General features: G+C 49.2%; 1 protein-coding gene and 1 pseudogene across 1 annotated transcript in view; one reads left to right on the plus strand and one right to left on the minus strand.

Moving 5' to 3' along the window:
* LOC135405598 (zinc finger protein 850-like) overlaps positions 1-27,395 on the plus strand; it is a 598,288-nt pseudogene that overhangs the window by 324,639 nt on the left and 246,254 nt on the right.
* LOC135405256 (zinc finger protein 260-like) overlaps positions 1-27,395 on the minus strand; it is an 88,863-nt gene that overhangs the window by 14,165 nt on the left and 47,303 nt on the right. The window contains 2 exon segments of the mRNA XM_064639921.1: positions 27,008-27,030; positions 27,157-27,176. Of these exon segments, the coding sequence (XP_064495991.1) occupies positions 27,008-27,030; positions 27,157-27,176 (43 nt within the window).

Raw genomic sequence — 27,395 nt, forward strand, 5'->3', positions numbered from 1 at the left:
CCATCCATCTCTAATTAAGAATTATTGCTTTTGTGCCAGCTTGAGTAGAATTGCTTCAACAATTGCTTTAGTGTAGAGCACTGTCCTATCTTATCCTGTACTCCTGGTAGTTTTAGTGTTTCTATTATGCACTAATTTTGATGAAGATTTTTTGTCTGATCATTTGTATCTCTAAATAAATTCACTTCTAGCAATAGATCTGATTTGCCATCATTAAAACCTGGGGGACCAAAGTGATTCAGTTACACCTCTGTAATTCCTCTAAACTGAAACTGTTGGCATGATCCAAGGCTGGATTGGATCCAGCAGCCCCCAGCACCCCAAAGGAAGTTGAAAGCTCAAGGCCTGCCCCCCCATTTCCTAGCCCCCTTGTGCCCAAAGACCCCCATGGGACTGTGGGACCTGCCAGTCTATCCCTCCTTTTCCACCCTTTTCCCTGTTCCTCCCACTTTCCCATTGTCCCCTCAATCTCCAATTTTCCCCCAAAACAGTTTTGGGGTCCCAACCAATACTTTTTGCCCCCTCTCCTGTGGGCACTGAAGGAGAAAATGAGGCTGCACACACAGAGTTCCATTGCGGGACTTGTCCTCCCATCTTTCCGGCGTCCCCCTTTCATTGGGGTTCCTTTGGAAACAGCACCTGGGCTTTGTCTTTTAGTCCACCAGAATTCCCAGCATGGCCCCAAAGCAGTGCCCTGATCCCACACATTCCCCTCCCCTCATGTGCTGCCTGTGTTCAGCCACCAGAGAAAAACTCAGGCTACCATGCCAACCACGTTCCAAGTGGTTTCCACTTTGGCAAACAGCACTCTCTGGATGGAAAACACAGTCAAGGCCAAAACACTCCTTTTGCATCCTGATTAACTGAGAGTTGCAGCTCCTGCCTTAACTTGTTCCCATAAAAATTCTCAGGGTTCCTTTGCTTCCAGGAGGCCCCACATGTCCCAATGCCCCTGGATTCCATGAGCTTCCCAAGTCTCCAAAGGTTCCTTTAGGTCCATGAAGCCCTGCAGTCCCAAAATGCCCTTTGGATTCTCGGAGATTTCCCATTGTCCCAGGGTCCCTTGTGCTTCAGAAGGAGCTGCAGTGGGACAGTGGCCCCTTGGTTCCGTGAGCTCTGCAGTGTTCCAGGAATCCTTGGGTTCCAGGAGAGCCTGCAGTTTCACAAGGAGCACTTGAATGCAGGAGGTTCTGCAGGGTCCCAATGGCCCCTGGATTCTGGGAGGTTCAGAAATATCTCAGGGCTCCCTTGGTTCCAGGAGGACACACATGTCAGCAGGAACCCTTGGTTCCAGGAGGCTCGACAGTGTCCCAGAATTCCTTTGATTTCATGAGGCCCTGGATTGTCCCAATGGCCTCCTGATTCCATCAATGTCACAATGGTCCCTTGGTTCCATGAGTTTCTGCAGCGTCTCAGAGTTCCTTTTTTTCCATGTGGACCTGCAGTGTCACAATGGGCCCTGAATTCCCTGAGTTTTCCCAGGGTGACAGTGCTCCCTTGATTCCATGAGATTCCATAGTGTCCCAAGGCTCCTTTGGCTCCAGAAGGCCCTGCAGTGTCACAATGGCCCTTAATTCCATGAGGTTCCACCAGGTCCTTGCTGGAACATCCATGGTTGTAATGCTGCCCCATCTGCAGAGCTGCCTCCAGCTCTGGGATCTGGACAGGCTGGATCAATAAGGTCAAGTGTCAGGGCCTGCCCTTGGCTCCCAACAACCCCCTGGAATGCTCCAGGCTGGGGGCAGAGGGGCTGGAGAGCTGCTCAGCAGGAAGGGACTTGGGGGTGCTGCTTGACAGAGACTGGATATGAGGCAGAGTGTGCCCAGGGGGCAAGAAGGCCAAGGGCATCGTGGCCTTTGTGGAGAAGAGTGTGGCCAGCAGGAGCAGAGAACTGATTGCCCCTCTGTGCTGGGCACTGGGGAGGCCCCACCTGGAGTGCTGTGTCCAGTTGTGGCCCCTCAGTGCCAAAAGGCCCTTGAGGGGCTGGAGCGTGTCCAGAGAAGGGAACGGAGCTGTGGAAGGCTCTGGAAAACATGTCTGCTGAGGGACGGCTGAGGGAACTGGGCTTGTTGAGTCTGGAGAAGGGAAGGCTCAGGGGGGACCTCATTGCTCTCTGCAGTGACCTGAGAGGAGGTTTTTAGTGGGGTGGGGGTTGGTCTCTTCTGCCAAGGCTATAGTGACAGGAAGAGAGGAAATGGCTTTAAATTGCGTTGGCAAGGTTCATATTAGATATTAAAGTAACCTTTTTGTCGCTGGGTATCCGTCAAAGGGGTCCCGGTCAATGGGGGGAAGAAGACACAGAACACACACGAGGATGGTGAGACAAAGAGATGTCTGCCTGCTCAGCACAGCAGGCAGCTTTTTTATTCAGTTCTCCCACCTCTACTTTCCCATACACAACACAAAAATATTCTTACAACAAGATCCAGGAATGCAGCACCTGCACTCAGCCACACAGCTCAAGGCTGTGTCCATGGGAACTATCTAATAGCTCCACTGCTCTCACGGGAAATGGCCCACACTCTGCAACACTCCAAATCCTTCAAACTTAATTTGTGGGGCTGTGACTTCACCCCACAATTCCCCCTGTCTGTAATTGTGCCACAAAGACTGCCCGTATCGTATCCTGCAGGGCCCTTTGCAGGAGCGACACTAAACAAGGCAGCATCAACAACACAACCACAACCACCAACTTTTTAGATGTACAAGGTCCCCCTAATGGCTGTGCAGGGATTCCTGGCTAGATTCTATCTTCACACAGAAGAAACACTCCCATAGGGAGTCGACAAGGTGCATTCACTGCTGGAGTAGAGAATCCAAGTCGGACTTTACCGACACCAGAAGGAACCACTTCTACAGAAAGACAGTTCAGGGAGCACATCCCGTACCATAGACTCACCACATGCTCGTTCTGTGTCATAACCTACACGATGATTAAAATACACACAGTCTTTTACAAACAGTGACTCTAAAATACCTAACTTTTGAGTGGAGTGTTAACAGACAACACATCATCCCAGCTATCAACACGATCACGACACCCGCGCACAGTATGACAGTCCCGTTTCAATAAGTCACGCTGTCGGATGACATCCTGCACCAGGAGAGATGCTTCCGTGTCACCCAGAGGAACACCAACAAGACAGGTGTGAAATGGCTGCTCTGGATACGCCAGTGATGCACAAAAGGTCGTGTGGTTCAGTTCTTTCATTAGAGTCACCCAGATGTTCCGACTATGCCATGGAGTGAACTTTGACGGGTCAGGAACTGCACTGACGACTTCCAGGACCAACAGCAGGACGTACATACTGCGCAGGTATTCAGCAAGGACTATTATCTGTAGAGACAAACATATCCCTTTCCCCAAGTTATCAAGTCATGTGGATCAGACCATTGACCAGAGACAAGTTCTGCATCTGCATGCTGTGCTCTGTCCTCAGCTCTCACAGGGATCACAAGATTATCAGTTTGGAGGAGGCTTTTTGTCAAGCACAGCATATTTTTCCTGAAACTCTAAAAGAAGGTAAATAAAGACAATCGCCAGAGAAGGTCAAAAGGTTTGAGACATGCAGAGCTTTGTCTAGCCTAGAGACTGAGGGGGTTATCCCCTCATTCCCCCTTTCTGTTTTGAAGCAAGTGCTTCAGGGCACCATACACTCCCTTCCACAATAACGTGTCCTGTAGAAGAATGTGAAAAATAGCGGTAACATGAGTGACTCTCTACAAAGCAAAGAAAATTTGGACAGATTTACAGACATAGGACAGCTTATTGTTCCTCCACACTTGAGTGGGTGCTCCAGATGTAGGAAAAGCACAACGGAAGTGTTTAATGACACCATGACTTTTTTGTCTAGTATGTGCATTAGCAACCACCACATGGGAAAACATGTCAGTGGACATATGGACATGCTTTAAATTACCAAATTCATTGGCATGAGTGTCATCCAATTGCCACATCTGTAAGGCCTTAAGGACTCAAGGGTTAGTACCAAAATAGACAGAAGTATAGGCATTATGACACTCTGGACAAGAGTATAGGCATCATGACAATCTGGACAGGAGTATAGGCATCATGACAATCTGGACAAGAGTACAGGCATCATGACAGTCTGGACAGGAGGCAACAATTAAGCGAGCAATAGAATGAGTCAAGCCGAATCGACGTCTGAAAGCTTCTGCACCTTGATAATAACAAAAAACTAATGAGACAAGACAGCTTGCTGCTGAATGTTAGGAATGAGTCTCAAAGTGACAGCAAAAACAAAAGCATCTGCCTGGACATTACCCTCTGTGAAGAAACCTCGGAAAGAGGTATGACTACAAACATGTAGCACAAAATAAGGAACAGGCCTCTGCAAAAGAGTTCTCTAGAGCTCGAACAAAACTTGAAAAATAAGACCTGGAGATGGACAATGCAACACCGCCTGATAGAATTGCTGTAATAAATTAACAACATATGCAGAATCAGTAATAACATTTAAAGACCGAATAGAAAATAACTGAAAAGCAAGAGTTACAGCTCGACATTCCATAATTTGAGGAGAACCCTCTTGATGAACAATTTGATGTTGTCATCCACATTCTGCTTTCCACGCTACCGCAGCTTCACTTGTCTTCCTCGAGCTGTCTGCAAACACTGTAAGGCCATCAAGGGGCTCTGCACTGCATAGTGTTTTTGTCCAATTGGAATTTCCCTAAAAAAAAAAATCTTAAGAAGGGAATGTGAAGGTAAATGATAAGAAATTTGGCCGTGGAACCCAGCTAAAGCAGCTTGCAATTCACATTTGTTTTCAAGGCACCACTCAAAGTAACGAGATTGTACAGGTACAACAATGCATGATGGATTTCTGCCAGAACACTCTACACACCTTTTTCTAACCTCAATGATGATTTGAGCTATGAGCTCAAACAATCCAGGAGCAGTTTTTTGAGGCTGATAAGGTAAAAAATAGCCACTCTATGATGTGCAGTAGATCAGACCAATGGCCAAACCACTGTACCAATGCCCCAAAAGGAACACTGTGATCTGCAAAAATAAAAATATAAAAAATTAGACAATTTAACAATGATCAATTCGTGAAACAAATTTAGAATGTAAAACCTGCTCTACTCGCTGGATGGTTTGAACTGCTCTTTTAGTCAGTTCCCTTGGTTCCTGAGGATTGTCAGAATGTTTGAGTAGGTCAAATAGAGGTGCCAGCTGGGTGTTGGCCATTTCCAAATAGGACCTAATCCAATTCAAAGACCCTAATAGCTTTTGTACGTCAGTAAGAGTTTTGACATCAGTATCCAATTGAACTGGCTGAGGAATAACTACTTTCCGTGTAATTTTGAACCCTAAATACTTCCAGGGTTCCTCTCGCTGCACCTTCTCAGGAGCAACTACTAGGTCAAAGGATTGTAGACTCTTTCTGGTTTCAGTTTCCAACACACCCAACTGATCCTCAGTGGCCACAGCCAGCAGAAATATTACCTATATAATGACAACAAAAGACAGTCAGAAAACTACAGGAGACAATGTTGGAATCCTAAACCACTGACAAATTATAGGAATATTGTCATTTCCTGGGAGAGGGTTTTCTATGTATAACACTTGTAGGGTTCTGCACGATCAATAGATGGAACTGAAAATGTGATTTTTTTCCTTCTCTATAACTGGGGTCTAACTGGATTGTGGAAAAGCAACCTGTCAAATTAATAATAACAATGGGTTATTCAGCAGAAAGCATAGAAGGGGTCAATAAACCAAAACTGACATGGTAACCATGACCGCCCCACCTGTCTGAGACCATACAACAGTCTTCATTTCACAGATTTTTTCTTTATCACAAAGACAGGGGTGATTAAAGGATTCTGAGATGGTTCAATGTGATCAGCATCAAACCGGTCTTTAACAAGCTGTTGCAGAGCCAACAGCTGTTCTGTAGGTATGAGCCACTGCTGAAATCACACAGGATCTGTATGTTCTAAAAGAAAATTCTGAGCAGTACCTCCCAGTCTCACAACCCAAACCCCTGGCGTGACCACAGGCCAGGAGGCCGGCCAGGATGTCCGTGCAATGATAGTTCTGTCAGGTCCCGAATGCAGAAGTTCGTCCGCCTGGACAACAGACAGCAAGCTTCGAGTATCGTAGAGAGCGCAGGTCAGCTGTGGACGTTGTGCAGAGATTGGCACCGACCAAAAGACTTGTGGTGCATCAGTAGAACCAAATCCTCCATCCCGACGCTCACAAGGCTCTGCTTGGGGAACACAACTCAGAAAAGATACAAACTGAGCTACTCGTGTCCCTTTAGGAATTGTCACTGAAGGATAAGGTGTGGAGACCATAGCACAAATCTGCCTCGTACAGTTAACATCAATGACTGCAACATGAACAAAAAATCCCAAAATCCCGCAATTGTGCTACTAGAATGGCTGATTAACAAGGCACTTAACCCACGCTGCCTTCGTACAATGCTAAACATCCACCAGTCAGATTATGTGATCAGTACGTCTGGTATAGAACAAGCAGCAGTCACAAGCATTGAGGACATTTTTCTGAAAACACAGCTGCCACAGGCAGGGCACATCCCAAGGATGAAGGACGAGCTGTTTCACGATGAATATTGTCACCAGCTGCCGCATGAAAGGAGCCCCGAAGAGAAGACACAAGGACTCCCTGAAACGACATCGCAGCCCTGGCCACAGTGATCAACATAACTGGTGTACTCTGGTCTCCAGTCAGGAGGCCTAGAGACACACTATCTGTAACGCTGTAGATGCTTCTGAGAAAGGACGCAGGATGGCCCTGACAGTCTGCAGGGCCCCCCCACAACAGGCTGATCAAGCAGGGCAGCAACATCGATAACCCTTGATTTAAACCCTGGAAAACACAGAAAAGTTCAAACGACTCTGCCTCCTGCACAGCCCACACAGCTACAGCCCATGGGCAGCATGACACATGAAAAAAGAACAGCACCATGGGAAAGGCTCCACCTGAGATTTAACCACTATAAACCTTTGAAACAAGGCTGAAATAGAACACCAAATTTGTGTAAAATCTCTTATTTAACTTCAGTCCTGATCATATGGCTAGCCAGACAGGGCTAGTCTTGAAATAACTAAAACCTCACCAGTCTTCATAAGAGTGGAATTAGTCATGGTGGGAATTTGAAGAATTCATATACCATTTAGAATAAGGAGTCACTATGGTTCAACAGAATCATGTTACACATCCCTAAAATCTTGACACCATCAGAAAGTATTTGTAAGTTTACACAGTTACACCTTCACGCAGCTTCTCTCTCTCACACAGTGTTTTTCCAATCATGCATTCAGGTGGCCACCTCAAACACTCTCCTCAATCACACAGATTTCAAGCAGTTATTTGCTGTGTAGTTCTCATCAGTCTCACAACTTAAAGGGCATTTATGGCATATTTGCTAATATTAACTTGTAAATCTTGTACAACTCTCCATGCAAAAGACAAAGACGACGGGAATGGACAGGATATTACCTTGAAAATTTTCAACCTTTTTCATAGAGCAAGGACACTCTATTTGTCATAACGCAACAGAACCACTTCTGCATTTTGTCCTCCCTTCTTCACCTCTTCCCGCCCTCTGCCCCCCCTGCGTCTCCTGGTTCTCTTGAGCACTCGGCCCCCCTGGAAGCAAGTATTGCTTCGTTAAGAGAGCTTTCACTAGCACTTGTTGGAGGACGGGGGAGGGAGGGAGGGGGAGGAGGGGGAATAGATGTTGGATTTTTTTGGAGAAAAATCAGGAAGAGAAGTCAAATTGCCTTTGCTCTCCTTATGTCGCATGTTATCTACGTGGTCTGCTGAGAAAGAATGATACACAGGAGGGAAGAACAGCTGCAGATGGACACGTTCTGGGGAGGAGGAAGGGGAGGGTTTGGGGGTGTGTAAAACAGGGGAGAACACAGACAGCCCCCCCACTGCACCGCCTGACACCGCGGCCGCCACTACCAGCCCGCTACCCCCCCGCAACACCGCTTGGGACCATGGCTGTCGGCAGCGCGGGGGAAAACAGACCCCCCCGCCACGGCCCGCAGCCGAACGGCCGCCGCCGGCACATGTGTGGGGGAACCGCTCCGAGCCAGGGCCGGGGTCGGGGTTGGGGCCAGGGCCGGGGTCGGGGTTGGGGCCAGGGCCAGGGCCAGGGCCGGGGCCGCTATGGCCAGAGCCGGCGCCTGGAACCGCAGCTGGGACCAGTCAGCTGGCACCCAGGGCCGCGGCCGCCGGGGCCGCAGCACGGCTGCCGCTGCCCACGCGGGCACAGATGGACTCGGCGGCGCTGAAGCCGGACCCGGCGCCGCTCCGCAGGCACCCACAGCGGGCGGACCAGACACGGCTGCGCAGGCACCCGGCGCTGGGTACACAGGCACGGCACCGTCCTGAGGAGACGTAGAAAGCTCCTTACGGTGGAATTCAGCCACTGTGTTCACAAGATCGTCTCCCGGTCCATCAGCAGCACATTCATGCCGTAGCTGTCCTTGGTTATCCTGGACAAGTGCTGCCGAGTCGCTAGCAGTGCGTCCATTTTGGCGGGGCCGCTCGGCTGCTCCTGGCCCCGCTCCGCAACGTCCGATCCCACTTCGGCTCCCTACGGCTCCGCCCGGCCCCTCTTCTTTAGCACTCTAATGTCCTCCCAGGCAAAGCAGCCTTTCTCTCAGTCCGAAGACACAAAAGTAACAAACAACATAACTTAGTTTTGTCGGTCTAACACCAAAATGCTGTAACAAAGCTTTCCAGGCGATAAACACACGCCTGTCGTTTGCACACATGGTCTGCCCCATGGTGACTTAGAAAAAGTGCTCAGGAGCCCACCTGCGCCTGACAAGTGCCAAATGCACCCAGGCTCCCCAGGCAACTCGGGCCTTCCAAGTGCGGCAGAAACACTTGTGTGCAGGTGTAGAGAAAATCGGACCCGGGTCCTGCAGTGCACCCCGCTGCTATACAGCTCCTGAGTACCGAGACCCTGCTGCACCTCCCCCTGCAGCTCTCACCTGCCTCCGGCCGATATACCCCTACGACCCAGGCAATACTCGACAGTCTTTTTTTTCTGTTCGTCTGGTCCACCGGGGCACCAACTGTCGCTGGGTATCTGTCGAAGGTCTCGGTCCTAGGGGGGGAAGAATGACAGATGACAAACGAGGATGGTGAGACAAAGAGATGTCAGCCTGCTCAACGCAGCAGGCAGCTTTTATATTCAGTTCTCCCACCTCTACTTTCCCATACACAACACAAACATATTCTTACAACAACATCCAGAAATACAGCACAGGCACTTAGCCACACAGCTCAAGGCTGTGTCCATGGGAACTATCTAATACCTCCACTGATCTCACGGGAAATGACCCAACACTCTGCAACACTACAAATCCTTCAAATTACATTTCTGGGGCAGTGACTTCACCCCACAAGGTGGGACCAGCCATTGCAGTGCAGGGCTGAAAAAAGGGAACAGCAGCTCTTTCCCTAAGGAAAAAAAGTCTGTAAGCTTTGGCTTGAGGTGCAGTTTTTGGGGCAGCCTGGGCACTTCTTGGGCAGCAAGAGCTTTCTGTGGTGGCACCTTTTGTCTGGCAGGAACCTTCAGTTGGAATCAATTTTCCAGAAGGTGGGACTGGCCATTGCAGCACAGGGCTGAAAAAAGGGAACAGCAGTTCTTTCCACCAGGAAAAAAAGTCTAGATCCTTTGGCTTCAGGTGCAGTTGTTGGGGCAGCCTGGGCACTTCTTGGGCAGCAAGAGTTTTTTCTGTGGTGGCACCTTTTGTCTGGCAGGAATCTTCAGTTGGATTCAATTTTCCAGGAGGTGGGACCGGCCATTGCAGCGCAGGCCTGAAAAAAGGGAACAGCAGCTCTTTCCCTAAGGAAAAAAAGTCTGGAAGCTTTGGCTTTGAGGTGCAGTTGTTGGGGTAGTCTGGGCACTTTTTGCGCAGGAAGAACCTTCTGTGGTGGCACCTTTGTCTAGGAGGAATCTTCATTTGGATTCAAAATTCTAGGAGGTGGGACAGGCCGTTGCAGCGTAGGGCTGAAAAAAGGGAACAGCAGCTCTTTCCACCAGGAAAAAAAGTCTGAAAGCTTTGGCTTCAGGTGTAGTTGTTGGGGCAGCCTGGGCACTTCTTGGGCAGGAAGAGTTTTCTGTGGTGGCACCTTTTGTCTGGCAGGAATCTTTATCTGGAGTCTATTTTGGATGTTACTTTGACCTATTCAGGAGTGGGCTAAAAATAAGGGAATTAGCAGCCCTTTCCCTGAGGAAAAATAGTCTGGAAGGTTTGACTTTGAGGTTCAGTTGTTGGGGCAGCCTGGGCACTTCTTGGGCAGGAAGAGTTTTCTGTGGTGGCACCTTTTGTTAGTCAGGAATCTTCATTTGGATTGAAGTTTTCTGGAGGTGAAACAAGTCATTGCAGGGCAGGGCTGAAAAATGGGAACAGCAGCTCTTTCCATCAGGAAAAAAAGTCTGGAAGCTTTGGCTTTGAGGTGCAGTTGTTGCGGCAGCCTGGGCACTTCTCTGGCAGCAAGAACTTTCTGTGGTGGCACCTTTTGTTAGTCAGGAATCTTCATTTGGATTGAATTTTTCAGGAGGTGGGACCGGTCATTGCAGCGCAGGGCACAGAAAAGGGAACAGCATCTCCTTCCACCAGGAAAAAATAGATGGAAGCTTTGGCTTAAGGTGTAGTTCGTGCAGGCTGGGAACTTCTTGGGCAGGAAGACCTTTCTGTGGTGGCACATTTTCTCTGGCAAGGATCTTCATTTAGATTCAGTTTTTCAGGAGGTGGGACCGGCCATTGCAGCACAGGGCAGAAAAAAGGGAACAGCAGCTCCTTCAATCAGGAAAAAAACTCTGGAAGCTTTGGCTTTGAGGTGCAGTTGGTGGGGCAGCCTGAGCACTTCTTGGGCAGCAAGAACTTTCTGTGGTGGCACCTTTTGTCTGGCAGGAATCTTCAGTTGGATTGAATTTTTCAGGAGGTGGGACCGGCCATTGCAGCGCAGGGGAGAAAAAAAGGAACAGCAGCTCTTTTCCTAAGGAAAAAAAGTCTGGAAGCTTTGGCTTTGATGTGCAGTTGTTGGGGCAGCCTGGGCACTTCTTGGGCAGCAAAGAGCTTTCTGTGGTAAGACATTTGTCTGTCAGGAATCTTTATCTGGAGTCTATTTTGGGTGTTACTTTGACCTATTCAGGAGTGGGCTAAAAAAAAAGGAATTAGCAGCCCTTTCCCTCAGGTGAAATAGTCTGGAAGGTTTGACTTTGAGGTTCAGTTGTTGGGGCAGCCTGGGCACTTCTTGGGAGGAAGAGCTTTCTGTGGTGGCACCTTTTGTTAGTCAGGAATCTTCATTTGGACTGAAGTTTTCAGGAGTTGGGACCGGCCATTACAGCGCAGGGCAGAAAAAAGGGAACAGCAGCTCTTTCCACCAGGAAAAAAAGTCTGGAAGCTTTGAGGTGCAGTTGTTGGGGCAGCCTGGGCACTTCTGTGGCAGCAAGAACTTTCTGTGGTGGCACCTTTTGTCTGGCAGGAATCTTCATTTGGATTGAATTTTTCAGGAGGTGGGACCGGTCATTGCAGCGCAGGGCACAGAAAAGGGAACAGCATCCCCTTCCACCAGGAAAAAATGGATGGAAGCTTTGGCTTCAGGTGTAGTTCGTGCAGGCTGGGAACTTCTTGGGCAGGAAGAGCTTCCTGTGGTGGCACCTTTTGTCTGGCAGGAATCTTCAGGTGGATTCAATTTTTCAGGAGGTGGGACAGGCCATTGCAGCACAGGGCTGAAAAAAGGGAACAGCAGCTCTTTCCACCAGGAAAAAAAGTCTGGATCCTTTGGCTTTGAGGTGCAGTTGTTGGGGCAGCCTGGGCACTTCTTGGGCAGTAAAGAGCTTCCTGTGGTGGCAACTTTTGTCTGGCAGGAATCTTTATCTGGAGTCTGTTTTGGGTGTTACTTTGACCTATTCAGGAGTGGGCTAAAAAAAAGGGAATTAGCAGCCCTTTCCCTCAGGAAAAAAAGTCTGGAAGGTTTGACTTTGAGGTTCAGTTGTTGGGGCAGCCTGGGCACCTCTTGGGCAGAAAGAGTTTTCTGTGGTGGCAACTTTTGTCTGGTAGGAATCTTTATTTGGATTCAATCTTCCAGAAGGTGGGACCGGCCATTGCAGCACAGGGCATCCAAAAGGTAACAGCAGCTCTTTCCACCAGGAAAAAAAGGCTGGAAGCTTTGGATTTGAGGTGCAGTTGTTGGGCACCCTGGGCACTTCTTGGGCAGCAAGAGCTTCCTGTGGAGGCACCTTTTGTCTGGCAGGAATCTTCAGGTGGATTGAAGTTTTCAGGAGGTGGGACAGGTCATTGCAGCGCAGGGCAGAAAAAAAGGAACAGCAGCTCTTTCCACCAGGAAAAAAGTCTGGAAGCTTTGGCTTTGAGGTGCAGTTGTTGGGGCAGCCTGGGCACTTCTTGGGCAGCAAGAGCTTCCTGTGGTGGCAACTTTTGTCTGGCAGGAATCTTTATCTGGAGTCTATTTTGGGTGTTACTTTGACCGATTCAGGAGTGGGCCAAAAAAAAGGGAATTAGCAGCTCTTTCCACCAGGAAAAAAAGTCTGGAAGGTTTGACTTTGAGGTTCATTTGGTGGGGCAGCCTGGGCACTTCTTGGGCAGCAAGACTTTCTGTGGTGGCACCTTTTGTCTGGCAGGAATCTTCACTTGGATTGAAGTTTTCAGGAGGTGGGACCGGCCATTGCAGCGCAGGGCAGAAAAAAAGGAACAGCAGCTCTTTCCACCAGGAAAAAAAGTCTGGAAGCTTTGGCTTTAAGGTGCAGTTTTTGCGCAGCCTGGGCACTTCTTGGGCAGGAAGACCTTTCTGTGGTGGCACATTTTCTCTGGCAAGGATCTTCATTTAGATTCAGTTTTTCAGGAGGTGGGACCGGCCATTGCAGCACAGGGCAGAAAAAAGGGAACAGAAGCTCCTTCAATCAGGAAAAAAACTCTGGAAGCTTTGGCTTTGAGGTGCAGTTGGTGGGGCAGCCTGAGCACTTCTTGGGCAGCAAGAACTTTCTGTGGTGGCACCTTTTGTCTGGCAGGAATCTTCAGTTGGATTGAATTTTTCAGGAGGTGGGACCGGCCATTGCAGCGCAGGGGAGAAAAAAAGGAACAGCAGCTCTTTTCCTAAGGAAAAAAAGTCTGGAAGCTTTGGCTTTGATGTGCAGTTGTTGGGGCAGCCTGGGCACTTCTTGGGCAGGAAGAGTTTTCTGTGTTAGCACCTTTTGTCCGGCAGGAATCTTCAGTTGGAGTAAATTTTTCAGGAGGTGGGACAGGCCATTGCAACGCAGGGCTGAAAAAAGGGAACAGCAGCTCTTTCCACCAGGAAAAAAAGTCTGGATCCTTTGGCTTTGAGGTGCAGTTGTTGGGGCAGCCTGGGCACTTCTTGGGAGGAAGAGCTTTCTGTGGTGGCACCTTTTGTTAGTCAGGAATCTTCATTTGGACTGAAGTTTTCAGGAGATGGGACCGGCCATTACAGCGCAGGGCAGAAAAAAGGGAACAGCAGCTCTTTCCACCAGGAAAAAAAGTCTGGAAGCTTTGAGGTGCAGTTGTTGGGGCAGCCTGGGCACTTCTCTGGCAGCAAGAACTTTCTGTGGTGGCACCTTTTGTCTGGCAGGAATCTTCATTTGGATTGAATTTTTCAGGAGGTGGGACCGGTCATTGCAGCGCAGGGCACAGAAAAGGGAACAGCAGCTCTGTCCACCAGGAAAAAATGGATGGAAGCTTTGGCTTCAGGTGTAGTTCGTGCAGGCTGGGAACTTCTTGGGCAGGAAGAGCTTCCTGTGGTGGCACCTTTTGTCTGGCAGGAATCTTTATCTGGAGTCTGTTTTGGATGTTACTTTGACCTATTTAGGAGTGGGCTAAAAAAAAGGGAATTAGCAGCCCTTTCCCTCAGGAAAAATAGTCTGGAAGGTTTGACTTTGAGGTTCAGTTGTTGGGGCAGCCTGGGCACCTCTTGGGCAGGAAGAGTTTTCTGTGGTGGCAACTTTTGTCTGGTAGGAATCTTTATTTGGATTCAATCTTCCAGAAGGTGGGACCGGCCATTGCAGCGCAGGGCATCCAAAAGGTAACAGCAGCTCTTTCCACCAGGAAAAAAAGGCTGGAAGCTTTGGATTTGAGGTGCAGTTGTTGGGGTAGTCTGGGCACTTCTTGGGCAGCAAGAACTTTCTGTGGTGGCACCTTTTGTCTAGCAGGAATCTTCATTTGGATTGAAGTTTTCAGGAGGTGGGACCGGCCATTGCAGCGCAGGGCAGAAAAAAAGGAACAGCAGCTCTTTCCACCAGGAAAAAAGTCTGGAAGCTTTGGCTTTGAGGTGCAGTTGTTGGGGCAGCCTGGGCACTTCTTGGGCAGCAAGAGCCTCCTGTGCTGGCACCTTTTGTCTGGCAGGAATCTTTATCTGGAGTCTATTTTGGGTGTTACTTTGACCTATTCAGAAGTGGGCCAAAAAAAAGGGAATTAGCAGCTCTTTCCATCAGGAAAAAAAAGTCTGGAAGGTTTGACTTTGAGGTTCATTTGGTGGGGCAGCCTGGGCACTTCTTGGGCAGCAAGACTTTCTGTGGTGGCACCTTTTGTCTGGCAGGAATCTTCATTTGGATTGAAGTTTTCAGGAGGTGGGACCGACCATTGCAGCGCAGGGTAGAAAAAAAGGAACAGCAGCTCTTTCCACCAGGAAAAAATGTCTGGAAGCTTTGGCTTTGAGGTGCAGTTTTTGCGCAGCCTGGGCACTTCTTGGGCAGGAAGACCTTTCTGTGGTGGCACATTTTCTCTGGCAAGGATCTTCATTTAGATTCAGTTTTTCAGGAGGTGGGACCGGCCATTGGAGCACAGGGCAAAAAAAAAAGGGAACAGCAGCTCTTTCCACCAGGAAAAAAACTCTGGAAGCTTTGGCTTTGAGGTGCAGTTGTTGGGGCAGCCTGGGCACTTCTTGGGCAGCAAGAGCTTCCTGTGGTGGCAACGTTTGTCTGGCAGGAATCTTCAGGTGGATTCAATTTTCCAGAAGGTGGGACAGGCCGTTGCAGTACAGGGCTGAAAAAAGGGAACAGCAGTTTTTTCCACCAGGAAAAAAAGTCTGGAAGCTTTGGCTTCAGGTGTAGTTGTTGGGGCAGCCTGGGCACTTCTTGGGCAGCAAGAACTTTCTGTGGTGGTACCTTTTGTCTGGCAGGAATCTTCAGTTGGATTCAATTTTTGAGGAGGTGGGACCGGCCATTGCAGCGCAGGCCTGCCAAAAGGGAACAGCAGCTCTTTTCCACCAGGAAAAAATGTCTGGAAGCTTTGGCTTCAGGTGTAGTTGGTGGGGCAACCTAGGCACTTCTTGGGCAGCAAGAATTTTCTGTGGTGGCACCTTTTGTCTGGCAGGAATCTTTATTTGGATTCAATTTTCCAGAAAGTGGGACAGGCCATTGCAGCACAGGGCAGAAAAAAGGGAACAGCAGCTCTTTCCACCAGGAAAAAAAGGCTGGAAGCTTTGGCTTTGAAGTGCAGTTGTTGGGGCAGCCTGGGCACTTCTTGGGCAGCAAAGAGCTTTCTGTGGTAAGACATTTGTCTGTCAGGAATCTTTATCTGGAGTCTATTTTGGATGTTACTTTGACCTATTCATGAGTGGGCTAAAAAAAAAAAAAAATTAGCAGCCCTTTCCCTCAGGAAAAATAGTCTGGAAGGTTTGACTTTGAGGTTCAGTTGTTGGGGCAGCCTGGGCACTTCTTGGGAGGAAGAGCTTTCTGTGGTGGCACCTTTTGTCTGGCAGCAATCTTCAGTTGGACTGAAGATTTCAGGAGTTGGGACCGGCCATTACAGCGCAGGGCAGAAAAAAGGGAACAGCAGCTCTTTCCACCAGGAAAAAAAGTCTGGAAGCTTTGGCTTCAGGTGCAGATGTTGGGGTAGCCTGGGCACTTCTTGGGCAGCAAGAGCTTTCTGTGGTGGCACCTTTTGTCTGGCAGCAATCTTCAGTTGGATTCAATTTTTCAGGAGGTGGGACCGGTCATTGCAGCGCAGGGCACAGAAAAGGGAACAGCATCTCCTTCCACTAGGAAAAAATAGATGGAAGCTTTGGCTTAAGGTGTAGTTCGTGCAGGCGGGGAACTTCTTGGGCAGGAAGAGCTTCCTGTGGTGGCACCTTTTGTCTGGCAGGAATCTTCAGGTGGATTCAATTTTCCAGGAGGTGGGACCGGTCATTGCAGAGCAGGGCTGAAAAAAGTGAACAGCAGCTCTTTCCACCAGGAAAAAAAGTCTGGAAGCTTTGGCTTCAGGTGTAGATGTTGGGGCAGCCTGGGCACTTCTTGGGCAGGAAGTGTTTTCTTTGGTGGCACCTTTTGTCTGGCAGGAATCTACATTTGGAGTAAATTTTTCCAGGAGGTGGGACCGGCCATTGCAGCGCAGGCCTGAAAAAAGGGAACAGCAGCTCTTTCCACCAGGCAAAAAAGTCTGGATCCTTTGGCTTTGAGGTGCAGTTGTTGGGGCAGCCTGGGCACTTCTTGGGCAGTAAAGAGCTTCCTGTGGTGGCAACTTTTGTCTGGCAGGAATCTTCATCTAGAGTCTATTTTGGATGTTACTTTGACCTATTTAGGAGTGGGCTAAAAAAAAGGGAATTAGCAGCCCTTTCCCTCAGGAAAAATAGTCTGGAAGGTTTGACTTTGAGGTTCAGTTGTTGGGGCAGCCTGGGCACCTCTTGGGCAGGAAGAGTTTTCTGTGGTGGCAACTTTTGTCTGGTAGGAATCTTTATTTGGATTCAATCTTCCAGAAGGTGGGACAGGCCATTGCAGCGCAGGGCATCCAAAAGGGAACAGCAGCTCTTTCCACCAGGAAAAAAAGGCTGGAAGCTTTGGATTTGAGGTGCAGTTGTTGGGGTAGTCTGGGCACTTCTTGGGCAGCAAGAACTTTCTGTGGTGGCACCTTTTGTCTAGCAGGAATCTTCATTTGGATTGAAGTTTTCAGGAGGTGGGACCGGCCATTGCAGCGCAGGGCAGAAAAAAAGGAACAGCAGCTCTTTCCACCAGGAAAAAAGTCTGGAAGCTTTGGCTTTGAGGTGCAGTTGTTGGGGCAGCCTGGGCACTTCTTGGGCAGCAAGAGCCTCCTGTGCTGGCACCTTTTGTCTGGCAGGAATCTTTATCTGGAGTCTATTTTGGGTGTTACTTTGACCTATTCAGGAGTGGGCTAAAAATAAGGGAATTAGCAGCTCTTTCCATCAGGAAAAAAAAGTCTGGAAGGTTTGACTTTGAGGTTCATTTGGTGGGGCAGCCTGGGCACTTCTTGGGCAGCAAGACTTTCTGTGGTGGCACCTTTTGTCTGGCAGGAATCTTCATTTGGATTGAAGTTTCCAGGAGGTGGGACCGGCCATTGCAGCGCAGGGCAGAAAAAAAGGAACAGCAGCTCTTTCCACCAGGAAAAAATGTCTGGAAGCTTTGGCTTTGAGGTGCAGTTTTTGCGCAGCCTGGGCACTTCTTGGGCAGGAAGACCTTTCTGTGGTGGCACATTTTCTCTGGCAAGGATCTTCATTTAGATTCAGTTTTTCAGGAGGTGGGACCGGCCATTGGAGCACAGGGCAAAAAAAAAGGGAACAGCAGCTCCTTCAATCAGGAAAAAAACTCTGGAAGCTTTGGCTTTGAGGTGCAGTTGTTGGGGCAGCCTGGGCACTTCTTGGGCAGCAAGAGCTTCCTGTGGTGGCACCTTTTGTCTGGCAGGAATCTTCAGTTGGATTCAATTTTTGAGGAGGTGGGACCGGCCATTGCAGTGCAGGGCAGAAAAAAAGGAACAGCAGCTCTTTCCACCAGGAAAAACTAGATGGAAGCTTTGGCTTAAGGTGTAGTTCGTGCAGGCGGGGAACTTCTTGGGCAGGAAGAGCTTCCTGTGGTGGCACCTTTTGTCTGGCAGGAATCTTCAGGTGGATTCAATTTTCCAGGAGGTGGGACCGGCCATTGCAGAGCAGGGCTGAAAAAAGTGAACAGCAGCTCTTTCCACCAGGAAACAAGTCTGGAAGCTTTGGCTTCAGGTGTAGATGTTGGGGCAGCCTGGGCACTTCTTGGGCAGGAAGTGTTTTCTGTGGTGGCACCTTTTGTCTGGCAGGAATCTTCAGCTGAGATAAATTTTTCAGGAGGTGGAACAAGTCATTGCTGCGCAGGGCTGAAAAAAGGGAACAGCAGCTCTTTCCCTAAGGAAAAGAAGTCTGGAAGCTTTGGCTTCAGGTGCAGTTATTGGGGCAGCCTGGGCACTTTTTAGGCAGCAAGACGTTCTGTGGTGGCACCTTTTGTCTGGCAGCAATCTTCATTTGGATTCAGTTTTTCAGGAGGTGGGACCGGCCATTGAAGCGAAAGCCTGAATAAATGGAACAGCAGCTCTTTTCACCAGGAAAAGAAGTTTAGAAGCTTTGGCTTCAGGTGCAGTTGTTGGGGCAGCCTAGGCACTTCTTGGGCAGGAAGAGCTTACTGTGGTGGCACCTTTTGGGTGGCAGGAATGTTCAGTTGGAGTAAATTTTTGAGGAGGTGGGACCGGCCATTTCAGAGCAGGGCTGAAAAAAGGGAATAGCCGCTCTTTCCACCAGGAAAAAAATGTCTCGAAGCTTTGACTTCAAGTGCAGTTGTTGGGGCAGCCTGGGCACTTCTTGGGCAGGAAGAGCTTTCTGTGGTGGCACCTTTTGTCTGGCAGGAATCTTCATTTGGATTGAGATTTTCAGGAGGTGGAACAAGTCATTCCAGCGCAGGGCAGAAAAAAGGGAACAGCAGCTCTTTCTACCAGGAAAAAATGTCTGGAAGCTTTGGCTTCAGGTGTAGTTGGTGCAGCCTGGGAACTTCTTGGGCAGCAAGAGCTTTCTGTGGTGGCACCTTTTGTCTGGCAGGAATCTTCATTTGGATTGAAGTTTTCAGGAGGTGGGACAGGCCATTGCAGCGCAGGGCTGAAAAAAGGGAACAGCAGCTTTTTCCACCAGGAAAAAAAGTTTGGATCCTTTGGCTTTGAGGTGCACTTGTTGGGGCAGCCTGGGCACTTACTGGGCAGCAAGACCGTTCTGTGGTGGCAACTTTTGTCTGGCAGGAATCTTTATTTGGATTGAATTTTCCAGGAGGTGGGACAGGCCATTGCAGCGCAGGGCTGAAAAAAGGGAACAGCAGCTCTTTCCATCAGGAAAAAAAGTCTGGAACCTTTGAGGTGCAGTTATTGGGGCAGCCTGGGCACTTCTTTTTTAGCAAAGATATTTCTGTGGTGGCACCTTTTGTGTGGCAGGAATCTTCAGGTGGATTCAATTTTCCAGGAGGTGGGACCGGCCATTGCAGAGCAGGGCTGAAAAAAGGGAACAGCAGCTCTTTCCACCAGGAAAAAAAGTCTGGAAGCTTTGGCTTCAGGTATAGGTGGTGCAGCCTGGGCACTTCTTTCGTAGCAAAGATTTTTCTGTGGTGGCACCTTTTGTGTGGCAGGAATCTTCAGTTGGATTAATTTTTCAGGAGGTGGGACCGGCCATTGCAGCGCAGGGCTGAAAAAAGGGAACAGCAGCTCTTTCCACCAGGAAAAGAAGTTTAGAAGCTTTGGCTTCAGGTGCAGTTATTGGGGCAGCCTGGGCACTTCTTGGGCAGCAAGACTTTCTGTGGTGGCACCTTTTGTCTGGCAGGAATCTTCCTTTGCATTCAATTTTTCAGCAGGTGGGACCAGCCATTGCAGAGCAGGGCAGAAAAAAGGGAACAGCAGCTCTTTCCACCAGGAAAAAAGTCTGGAACCTTTGCCTTTAGATATAGGTGGTGCAACCTGGGCACTTCTTTTTTAGCAAAGATATTTCTGTGGTGGCACCTTTTGTCTGGCAGGAATCTTCATTTGTATTGAATTTTTCAAAAGGTGGGACCGGCCATTGCAGCGTAGGGCAGAAAAAAGGGAACAGCAGCTCTTTCCTCCAGGAAAAAAAGTTTGGATCCTTTGGCTTCAGGTGTAGTTGATGGGGTAGCCTGGGCACTTTTTGGGCAGCAAGACCTTTCTGGAGGTGCGACCGGCCATTGCAGAACAGGGCAGAAAAAAGGGAACAGCAGCTCCTTCTACCTGGAGAAAAAGTCTGGAAGCTTTGTCTTGGAGGCGCTGTTGTTTGGGCAGCCTGGGCACTTCTTGGGTAGCAAGAGCTTTCTGTGGTGGCACCTTTTGTCTGGCAGGAATCTTTATCTGGAATCTATTTTGGGCGTTCCTTTGGCCTATTCAGTAGTGGGCTAAAAAAAAGGGAATTAGCAGCCCTTTCCCCCAGGAAAAATAGTCTGGAAGGTTTGGCTTTGAGGTTCAGTTGGTGGGGCAGCCTGGGCACTTCTTGGGCAGCAAGAGCTTTCTGTGGTGGCAACTTTTGTTTGGAAGGAATCTTCATTTGGATTGAATTTTCCAGGAGGTGGGACCGGCCATTGCAGCGCAGGGCTTAAAAAAGGGAACAGCAGCTCTTTTCCTAAGGAATGAATGTCTGGAAGCTTTGGCTTTGAGGTGCACTGTGTGGGAAAGACTGGTCACTTCTTGGGTAGCAAGAGGTTTCTGTGGTGGCACCTTTTGTCTGGCAGGAATCATCATTTGTATTGAATTTTTCAAAAGGTGGGCCCGGCCATTGCAGAGCAGGGCTGAAAAGATGGAATCAGCAACCCTTTCCCCCAGTAAAGAAAGTCTGGATCCTTTGGCTTCACGTGCAGTCGTTGTGGCAGCCTGGGCACTTCTTGGGCAGCAAGAGCTTTCTGTGGTGGCACCTTTTGTCTCGGAGGTGTTTGTTCCCTGTTAGCAAGTCCCTTATGGCGTCAATCACAGAACACTGGGACTGCTCACAGGGCATGATGAAGGAATACAGCAGCAGTGCGGAAAGAGGAGGTAGAAAAATGCATTCCTGTATCTAATATACTTCCTCAGTTAGAGAAATCGCTAATCTTGCCACATGATTTGTACTGGAACCTTCTAAGGATGTACTTTTGCCCAGACCCTTTGCTCCAGATGTGCCAGCTACACCAAAGGAAACCAGAGAGAATCTCAGCAAAGCCAAAAATCAGCTCTTATGGCACTTGGCACTCTATGGGGTTTAGCACTGGAGCTCAATCTCTCTGGGATGGCTGGTCCAGAACAGTTCATTTAATGAATGGTGCTGTTGCTGAACTTCCCTGGGCATGTTGCAATTGGCTACTGAGGCTGAAAGGTTTCCTGTAAGGATTTTTATCTTTTGAAACTACAGGCTGAATTTGAGGGATAAACTCCAGTATTCTGAAAGTGGAAAGTTGATAAAACAGAAAAGACTGTTTCTTCTACAACAGATTTGAAATAGTCCACTTGTAAAAATCACAAAGCTTGAAGCCTACTCAGCAGAGCTGATTCCTCATCTGCACTGATCATCAGCAACTGGCCTCTCTCCTATTTCAGGGTCTCATCTGTGTACACTGGATTAAGGCCTCCTGTTGGAGGAGACAAGGAGGAGTGGGAGCGCTACGAAGCGTGGAGAAAAATCTATAACCCCTAAATGGACTTAAATATACCGGACTTGACACACAATACCTATTATGACATCCACCGAATACGTCTGTTGTACCCCAGTTGCTCCTCAGTTTGTTGTTATGCTGTTACACTGTTTTATGTACCCCAGTTGTTGTTTTAAAATTTCGTCCATCATATTGTCCCCTTCTTCTTCCCTCCGGTTTTCCCGCCTTTTCCCTGTTTTCCCGCTCCTCTGCCTGCCATTGGTTAAGTTTTGGTGCAGTGCAGAGGTAGCTCCCATTGGTCCTTGCCCCCGGAGACATCCAAACCCCTCCTTTCCTGATCCCACAGTCCAATCACCTTACTTCCCTAGTTGTCAATCCCATGCTCCTCCCTAGCCCAAGTTCCACCCCTTGTCCTACCCTATATAAGTTGTAACCTCCCTAATAAACGTTGGCATTGCTTCCCTCACCTTCAATCGTGTAAGAACCCTTATTGCAGTGCTCAACCCTTTCCTTTATCCCTGCGGGTTGCGGCAAGTGGCGCCCAACGTGGGGCACGGTTGAAGGTCCTTTGTATCAAGGGAACTCCCGTGCTTTCACCTGGGCTCAGGCAGCGTCAAGAGGGACGACTGCTCCGCCAACCCTCCCTCGAGAAGCAGACGGCTACAGACTTCGACAGTCGTGTGGGTCGCGCGCCGGACAGGTGAGCCTCGAGGGACATCCCTGACACCCACCCTTCACTCCACACCCCATATTTTATTTTTAAGAGAGGAGTAACATCAGAGAGTGTCCCCGCATTACATCATGGGTCTGACACTCTCTACCTCTCAAAAGTTTGTGTACAGACGCCTCAAAGACTTCGTCATTGAGCACGGCCACCCGCTCGATAAAAAGTCAGCTAAGGCGTTAGCGAGGTGGCTGGACCGCCAGGGCTTTGCCATCCATGACAACATCTCCCTAGAAAAATGGCAAGCCCTAGGGTACAATCTATGGCGGGACTCTGACAGAGGCGGAAAATTAGCCAAAGAAGCGTTAATTGCTTGGAGGCTCATTCTGATGGTGCTCCAGCACCAAATGATGAATGCGAACACCAGCCTCACTCAAGACACAACTAAAGATATGGACACTAAAATGGACTCTAATGACACACAAAATGGCGGGGAGGACACACACACGGACACCACCGTAGAAGATGGCGGGAGGGAGCGCGGAAGAAGAAAGCGTCGATCACAAAATGGCGGCGAGGAGGGACCCCAACGTCACCAAGAGAGAAGGGGGGAGGGTGAAGAGCGCGGGAAACCAGCGCGGGAAAAGAAGAGGCGGGCCCCCGTAGCTCCACCCCGTGGGCCGCCTCCCTCTCCTCCCACTCGTGGCGCGAGAAGTCCCTCCCCCGACGCGTCTTCCGACACGCCCACTTCCGCCACCCCAGTCTCCTCCCCGGACGCGTCCCCTGCACATCACCGGCAGGAAGTAGTGGGCGGGGCAAGGGCAAAGGCCAAGCTTTCCTTCCGGAAAGATGGCCGCGCCCGTAGGCCCCATGACACCAAGGCCTACCCCGCTCACCGCGACTTAGATTACGACGATGGGTGGGCGCCGCGTTCCCCAGAGAGGCAATCCTCCGTTCCGGATATCTGGGAGGCCTTCCGGGAGGAAGCGGCGCGAGCCCAAGACGTTGAATTCCTAAGGGCATTTCCGGTCTATTACGAGGAGGGGAAACCCCCCGAGTGGAGACCAGTGTCCTATCCAATGTTGAAGGACATCAAAAAGGCAATCGTGGAATATGGGTTGGGGGCCCCATTTACTATAGGCCTCTTGGAATCCTTCTTCCTTGCCTACACATTAATCCCCTATGATATTCGGGCCATCATAGGAGGTCTTTTCACCACCGTTCAAGCCTCGGTTTTCGAGGCTGAATGGAAAAAAAGAATCGTTGCCTTTGTCAACGAAAAAATGGAAAGAAGGGGGATTCCAACCAGGCAGGCCATCGACATGCTCTATGGCGAGGGAAATTATTCCAACAGGGGGGATCAGACTCGATTAGACCCTAAATTATTGAACACCACCAAAGAATTGGCTTTAGAAGCGGTTAAAAGAGTGGCGGATGCCTATGTGCAAGCGCCCTCTTTTACCCTGATCAATCAAGGAACTAAAGAGCCTTTTGTTGATTTTATTACAAGGCTCAAGGAGGCAATTGCTCGGCAAGTCCAACAGAAAGAATCCCAAGAAATTTTATTTAATCGGCTAGTAATTGAAAAAGCAAATGAGGACTGCCAGAGAGTTTTGAAAATGCTGAAAGATCCCACCCTGTTGGAGATGATTGAGGCATGTAAAAATGTCTATTCCAACGCCAATAAAGCAAGGGTCATGGCCGCTGCATTTTCGGGGCCCCAGCACTGCTTTGAATGCGGGGAAAAAGGGCACTTTAGAAAACATTGCCCAAAATTTCGGTCGGAGCCAAACCTGCCAAATACCTTATGTCGCAGGTGTGGGAAGGGGCGCCATTGGACTGCCAATTGCAGGTCCAAAACCAACCTCAATGGTGAACCCCTTTCCCCAAAACCATCTCCCAAGCTCCGTAAAAAGGTGACTTTCTCGTCTATGCCCAACCTAAGTCACTGTCCCTGCGAGCAGTCGGGAAACGGGGAGCTGAGCGCCCGGGGGGGCGCGATGACACAAGTTGCCCCCCATTCCATCTTGCGCCAGCCACGCCCAGCTACCCCGTAACCCGACTGCCCCCAGCAGACCCTGTTCCCGTTAGGGAACAGTGCAAGACCCTACCATGGATTGTCCTACATGCCATACATCCATCGACACACTTAAGTTCCTATGAACAACTTGCAAGGGTCATACCATCTGGCCCTGTTGACCCCGATCTAACTTATTTAATAACATCGCACTTTTCAGCAGTCAGCAAGGGAATTGTAGTTGTTCCCACTCTCCTGACGGGTTTGGCAAATAACAACATTGCCGTTTGTCTAACTGTGCATCTTCCCCCCGTACAGCTGGAGGACCGCTTCCCCGTGGCGAAGATGGTCTCCACCGAAGACTTGCTGTGCGTCTTGTCGGCGGATGAGGAGAAGAGGCAGGCAGAGAGGGAGGTCCTCTGGACCACCACTGTAAAGTCATCTCGCCCACTCCTAACATGCTTTATTTATTATCCGCAGCCTAAAAGACCACAGCGAGTCAAGGTGGAGGGCCTCCTCGACACGGGGGCGGACGTGACTATCATTGCCTCCAGAGACTGGCCACACGCGTGGCCAGCACAGACAGCCTACGTCCGCGTGAGCGGTGTGGGGGGAACGCAGCACCCCGTCAGGAGTCGGGAAGTTTTGACCATCTACGGGCCGGAGGGTAGACCAGCGTCCCTCCAACCGTATGTACTGAATATTCCGGTTACTTTGTGGGGGCGGGACGCCATGGAGCAGTGGGAGCTCAAATTGGGCACCCTGACTCCAGAACAAAATTTTTAGAGGGGGTCACTGAAGTAAAGCAGCTCCCCAGACTGAGCTGGAAGACCGACACGCCAGTCTGGGTTGATCAGTGGCCCCTACAGTCAAAAAAGCTGCAAATTTTAAATGATTTGGTCAATCAGGAATTGGAAAAAGGACACTTGGAGTCTTCCACCAGTCCCTGGAACACTCCAGTGTTCGTAATTCAAAAATCCTCAGGTTCCTGGAGATTTCTCCAGGACCTGCGCAAAGTAAATGAGGTCCTCGAGCCAATGGGAGCCCTCCAGCAGGGAATGCCTTCACCATCCATGCTCCCTGCTGAATGGCCCCTAGTGGTGATTGATATAAAGGACTGCTTTTTCATATATTCCTCAATCCGGCTGATTCGGTCCGATTCGCTTTTTCAGTCCCGGCAATCAACTCTTGTGAACCTCATCGCAGGTTCCAGTGGCGTGTGCTTCCCCAGGGGATGAAAAATTCCCCAACTCTCTGCCAAATGTTCGTGGCAGAGGTGTTGAGGCCAATTCGGTCCCAATATCCGCAGTCAATCATTTTCCATTACATGGATGATGTATTGATCTGCGCCAAAAATCAATTGGCGGTCGATGAAACGCTAAATTCCACAATCTCGGCACTAAAAAATAGCGGATTGGAGATTTCCCCTGAAAAAGTGCAAAGGGAAGCGCCATGGAGGTATCTCGGACTCCAAATTAATGCCAAAAATATTAGACCTCAATCCGTAACGATTGACAAAAATGTCCGAACTTTGAATGACCTCCAGAAGCTACTGGGTGCGATCAATTGGATCCGACCTGTGTTGGGGATCACAACAAGTGATTTGCACCCCCTTTTCGAGCTGCTGCGAGGTGACGCTGATCTATCCTCCCCACGTTATCTAACATCTGAGGCCCTTGACTCCCTTGCTACTGTTGAAAAGAAAATCTCCGAAAGACAATCATGCAGGAGGATGGAGGGACTGCCATCCTCCTTAGTAGTTATAAAAGAACAGAGGCAACCGTTAGCCCTTCTGGGCCAATTCACCGGCGATTACAGAGACTTTTGCTTGTGGGAGTGGATGTTCCTCCCTCATCAATTCGGCAAGACCATCACCACTTTAATTGAAATGATCGGCAAGATAATATCAAAAGGTCGCACTAGGTGTTTAGAACTTAGTGGGGAAGAACCAAATTTCATCTACCTCCCGCTAACTTCTGAACACTTAGATCAACTGCTACAGACCTCCACTGATTTTCAAATAGCCATCGGGGGCTACCCGGGAGAGATTCGGCTACACCTCCCGGCGTGCCCATTTATTCAGAGATTAACACATCTTCCGATCCGACTCAAAATTATGCAATCCGAAAATCCAATTCCAAATGCAAAGACTATTTTTACCGATGGCTCGGGGAGAACCGGGAACGCCGTAATAGTGTGGAGAGAAAACAGTGATTGGCATCAAGACATCCACAAAGTTCAAGGTTCTCCTCAGATAGTGGAACTCTCAGCAGTTGTACGCGCCTTTCAAATTTTCAGTGGTGAGCCAATAAACATAGTTTCTGATTCGGCGTATGTAGTGGGTGTGGTGAAAAGAATTGAAAATTCCTATTTAAAAGACGTTACCAATCAGAGTTTATTTCAATTGCTAACCAAATTATTGTTTTTAATAGAAAATCGCGAATTCGGCTATTACATTGTCCACACCCGCTCGCACACCACTCTACCCGGTCCTGTGGCGGAGGGGAATCAACATGCTGACCATCTGGCAGGTATAGTTGTAACCCCCAATTTGTATCAACAGGCGAAACTCTCACATGAATTTTTTCACCAGAATGCGCGATCGCTACAAAAACAATTCGGACTCAAATTATCTCAAGCTAAAGAAATTTTAAAGGCTTGCGCTGACTGCCAAACGATTACACCAGTCGTCCCAGAAGGAGCAAACCCTAGGGGTTTGTCACCCCTGGAAATCTGGCAGTCAGACGTAACCCATGTGGCTGAGTTTGGCAAACTAAAATATGTACACGTGTCTATAGACACGTTTTCTAAAATGATTGTGGCCACCGCGCATCCTGGGGAGAGGAGTAGTCATGTCAAGAAACACTTCCTGTCTGCGTTCGCAAGGATGGGAGTCCCAAAACAAGTTAAGACAGATAATGGGCCCTCCTATGTGTCTGCAGACACGAAGAGGTTTTTTGAACAATGGGGGATACAGCATACCACTGGGATTCCCCATAACCCCACAGGTCAGGGTATTGTGGAACGTGCGCACCAAAACGTTAAGAACATGCTCAAAAAACAGAAAGGGGGGAGTATTGGCCTTTCCCCCCAAGAAAAATTAGAGAAAGTGATGTATGTTCTTAACTTTCTCAATATGATGGAGGACACGGAAACTCACGCAAGCAAAAGTCCTGTGGATCGCCATTTCAGAGCCACAACATCGGCTCTGACTGATCAGAAAGCCAAAGTGTTATTTCGGGACCCACTAACAGAAAAATGGACGGGCCCTTTCCCCTTAATCACCTGGGGGAAGGGCTAC

The sequence above is a fragment of the Pseudopipra pipra genome, chromosome W (genome assembly GCF_036250125.1).
Source record: "Pseudopipra pipra isolate bDixPip1 chromosome W, bDixPip1.hap1, whole genome shotgun sequence".
NCBI classification, from domain to species: domain Eukaryota; kingdom Metazoa; phylum Chordata; class Aves; order Passeriformes; family Pipridae; genus Pseudopipra; species Pseudopipra pipra.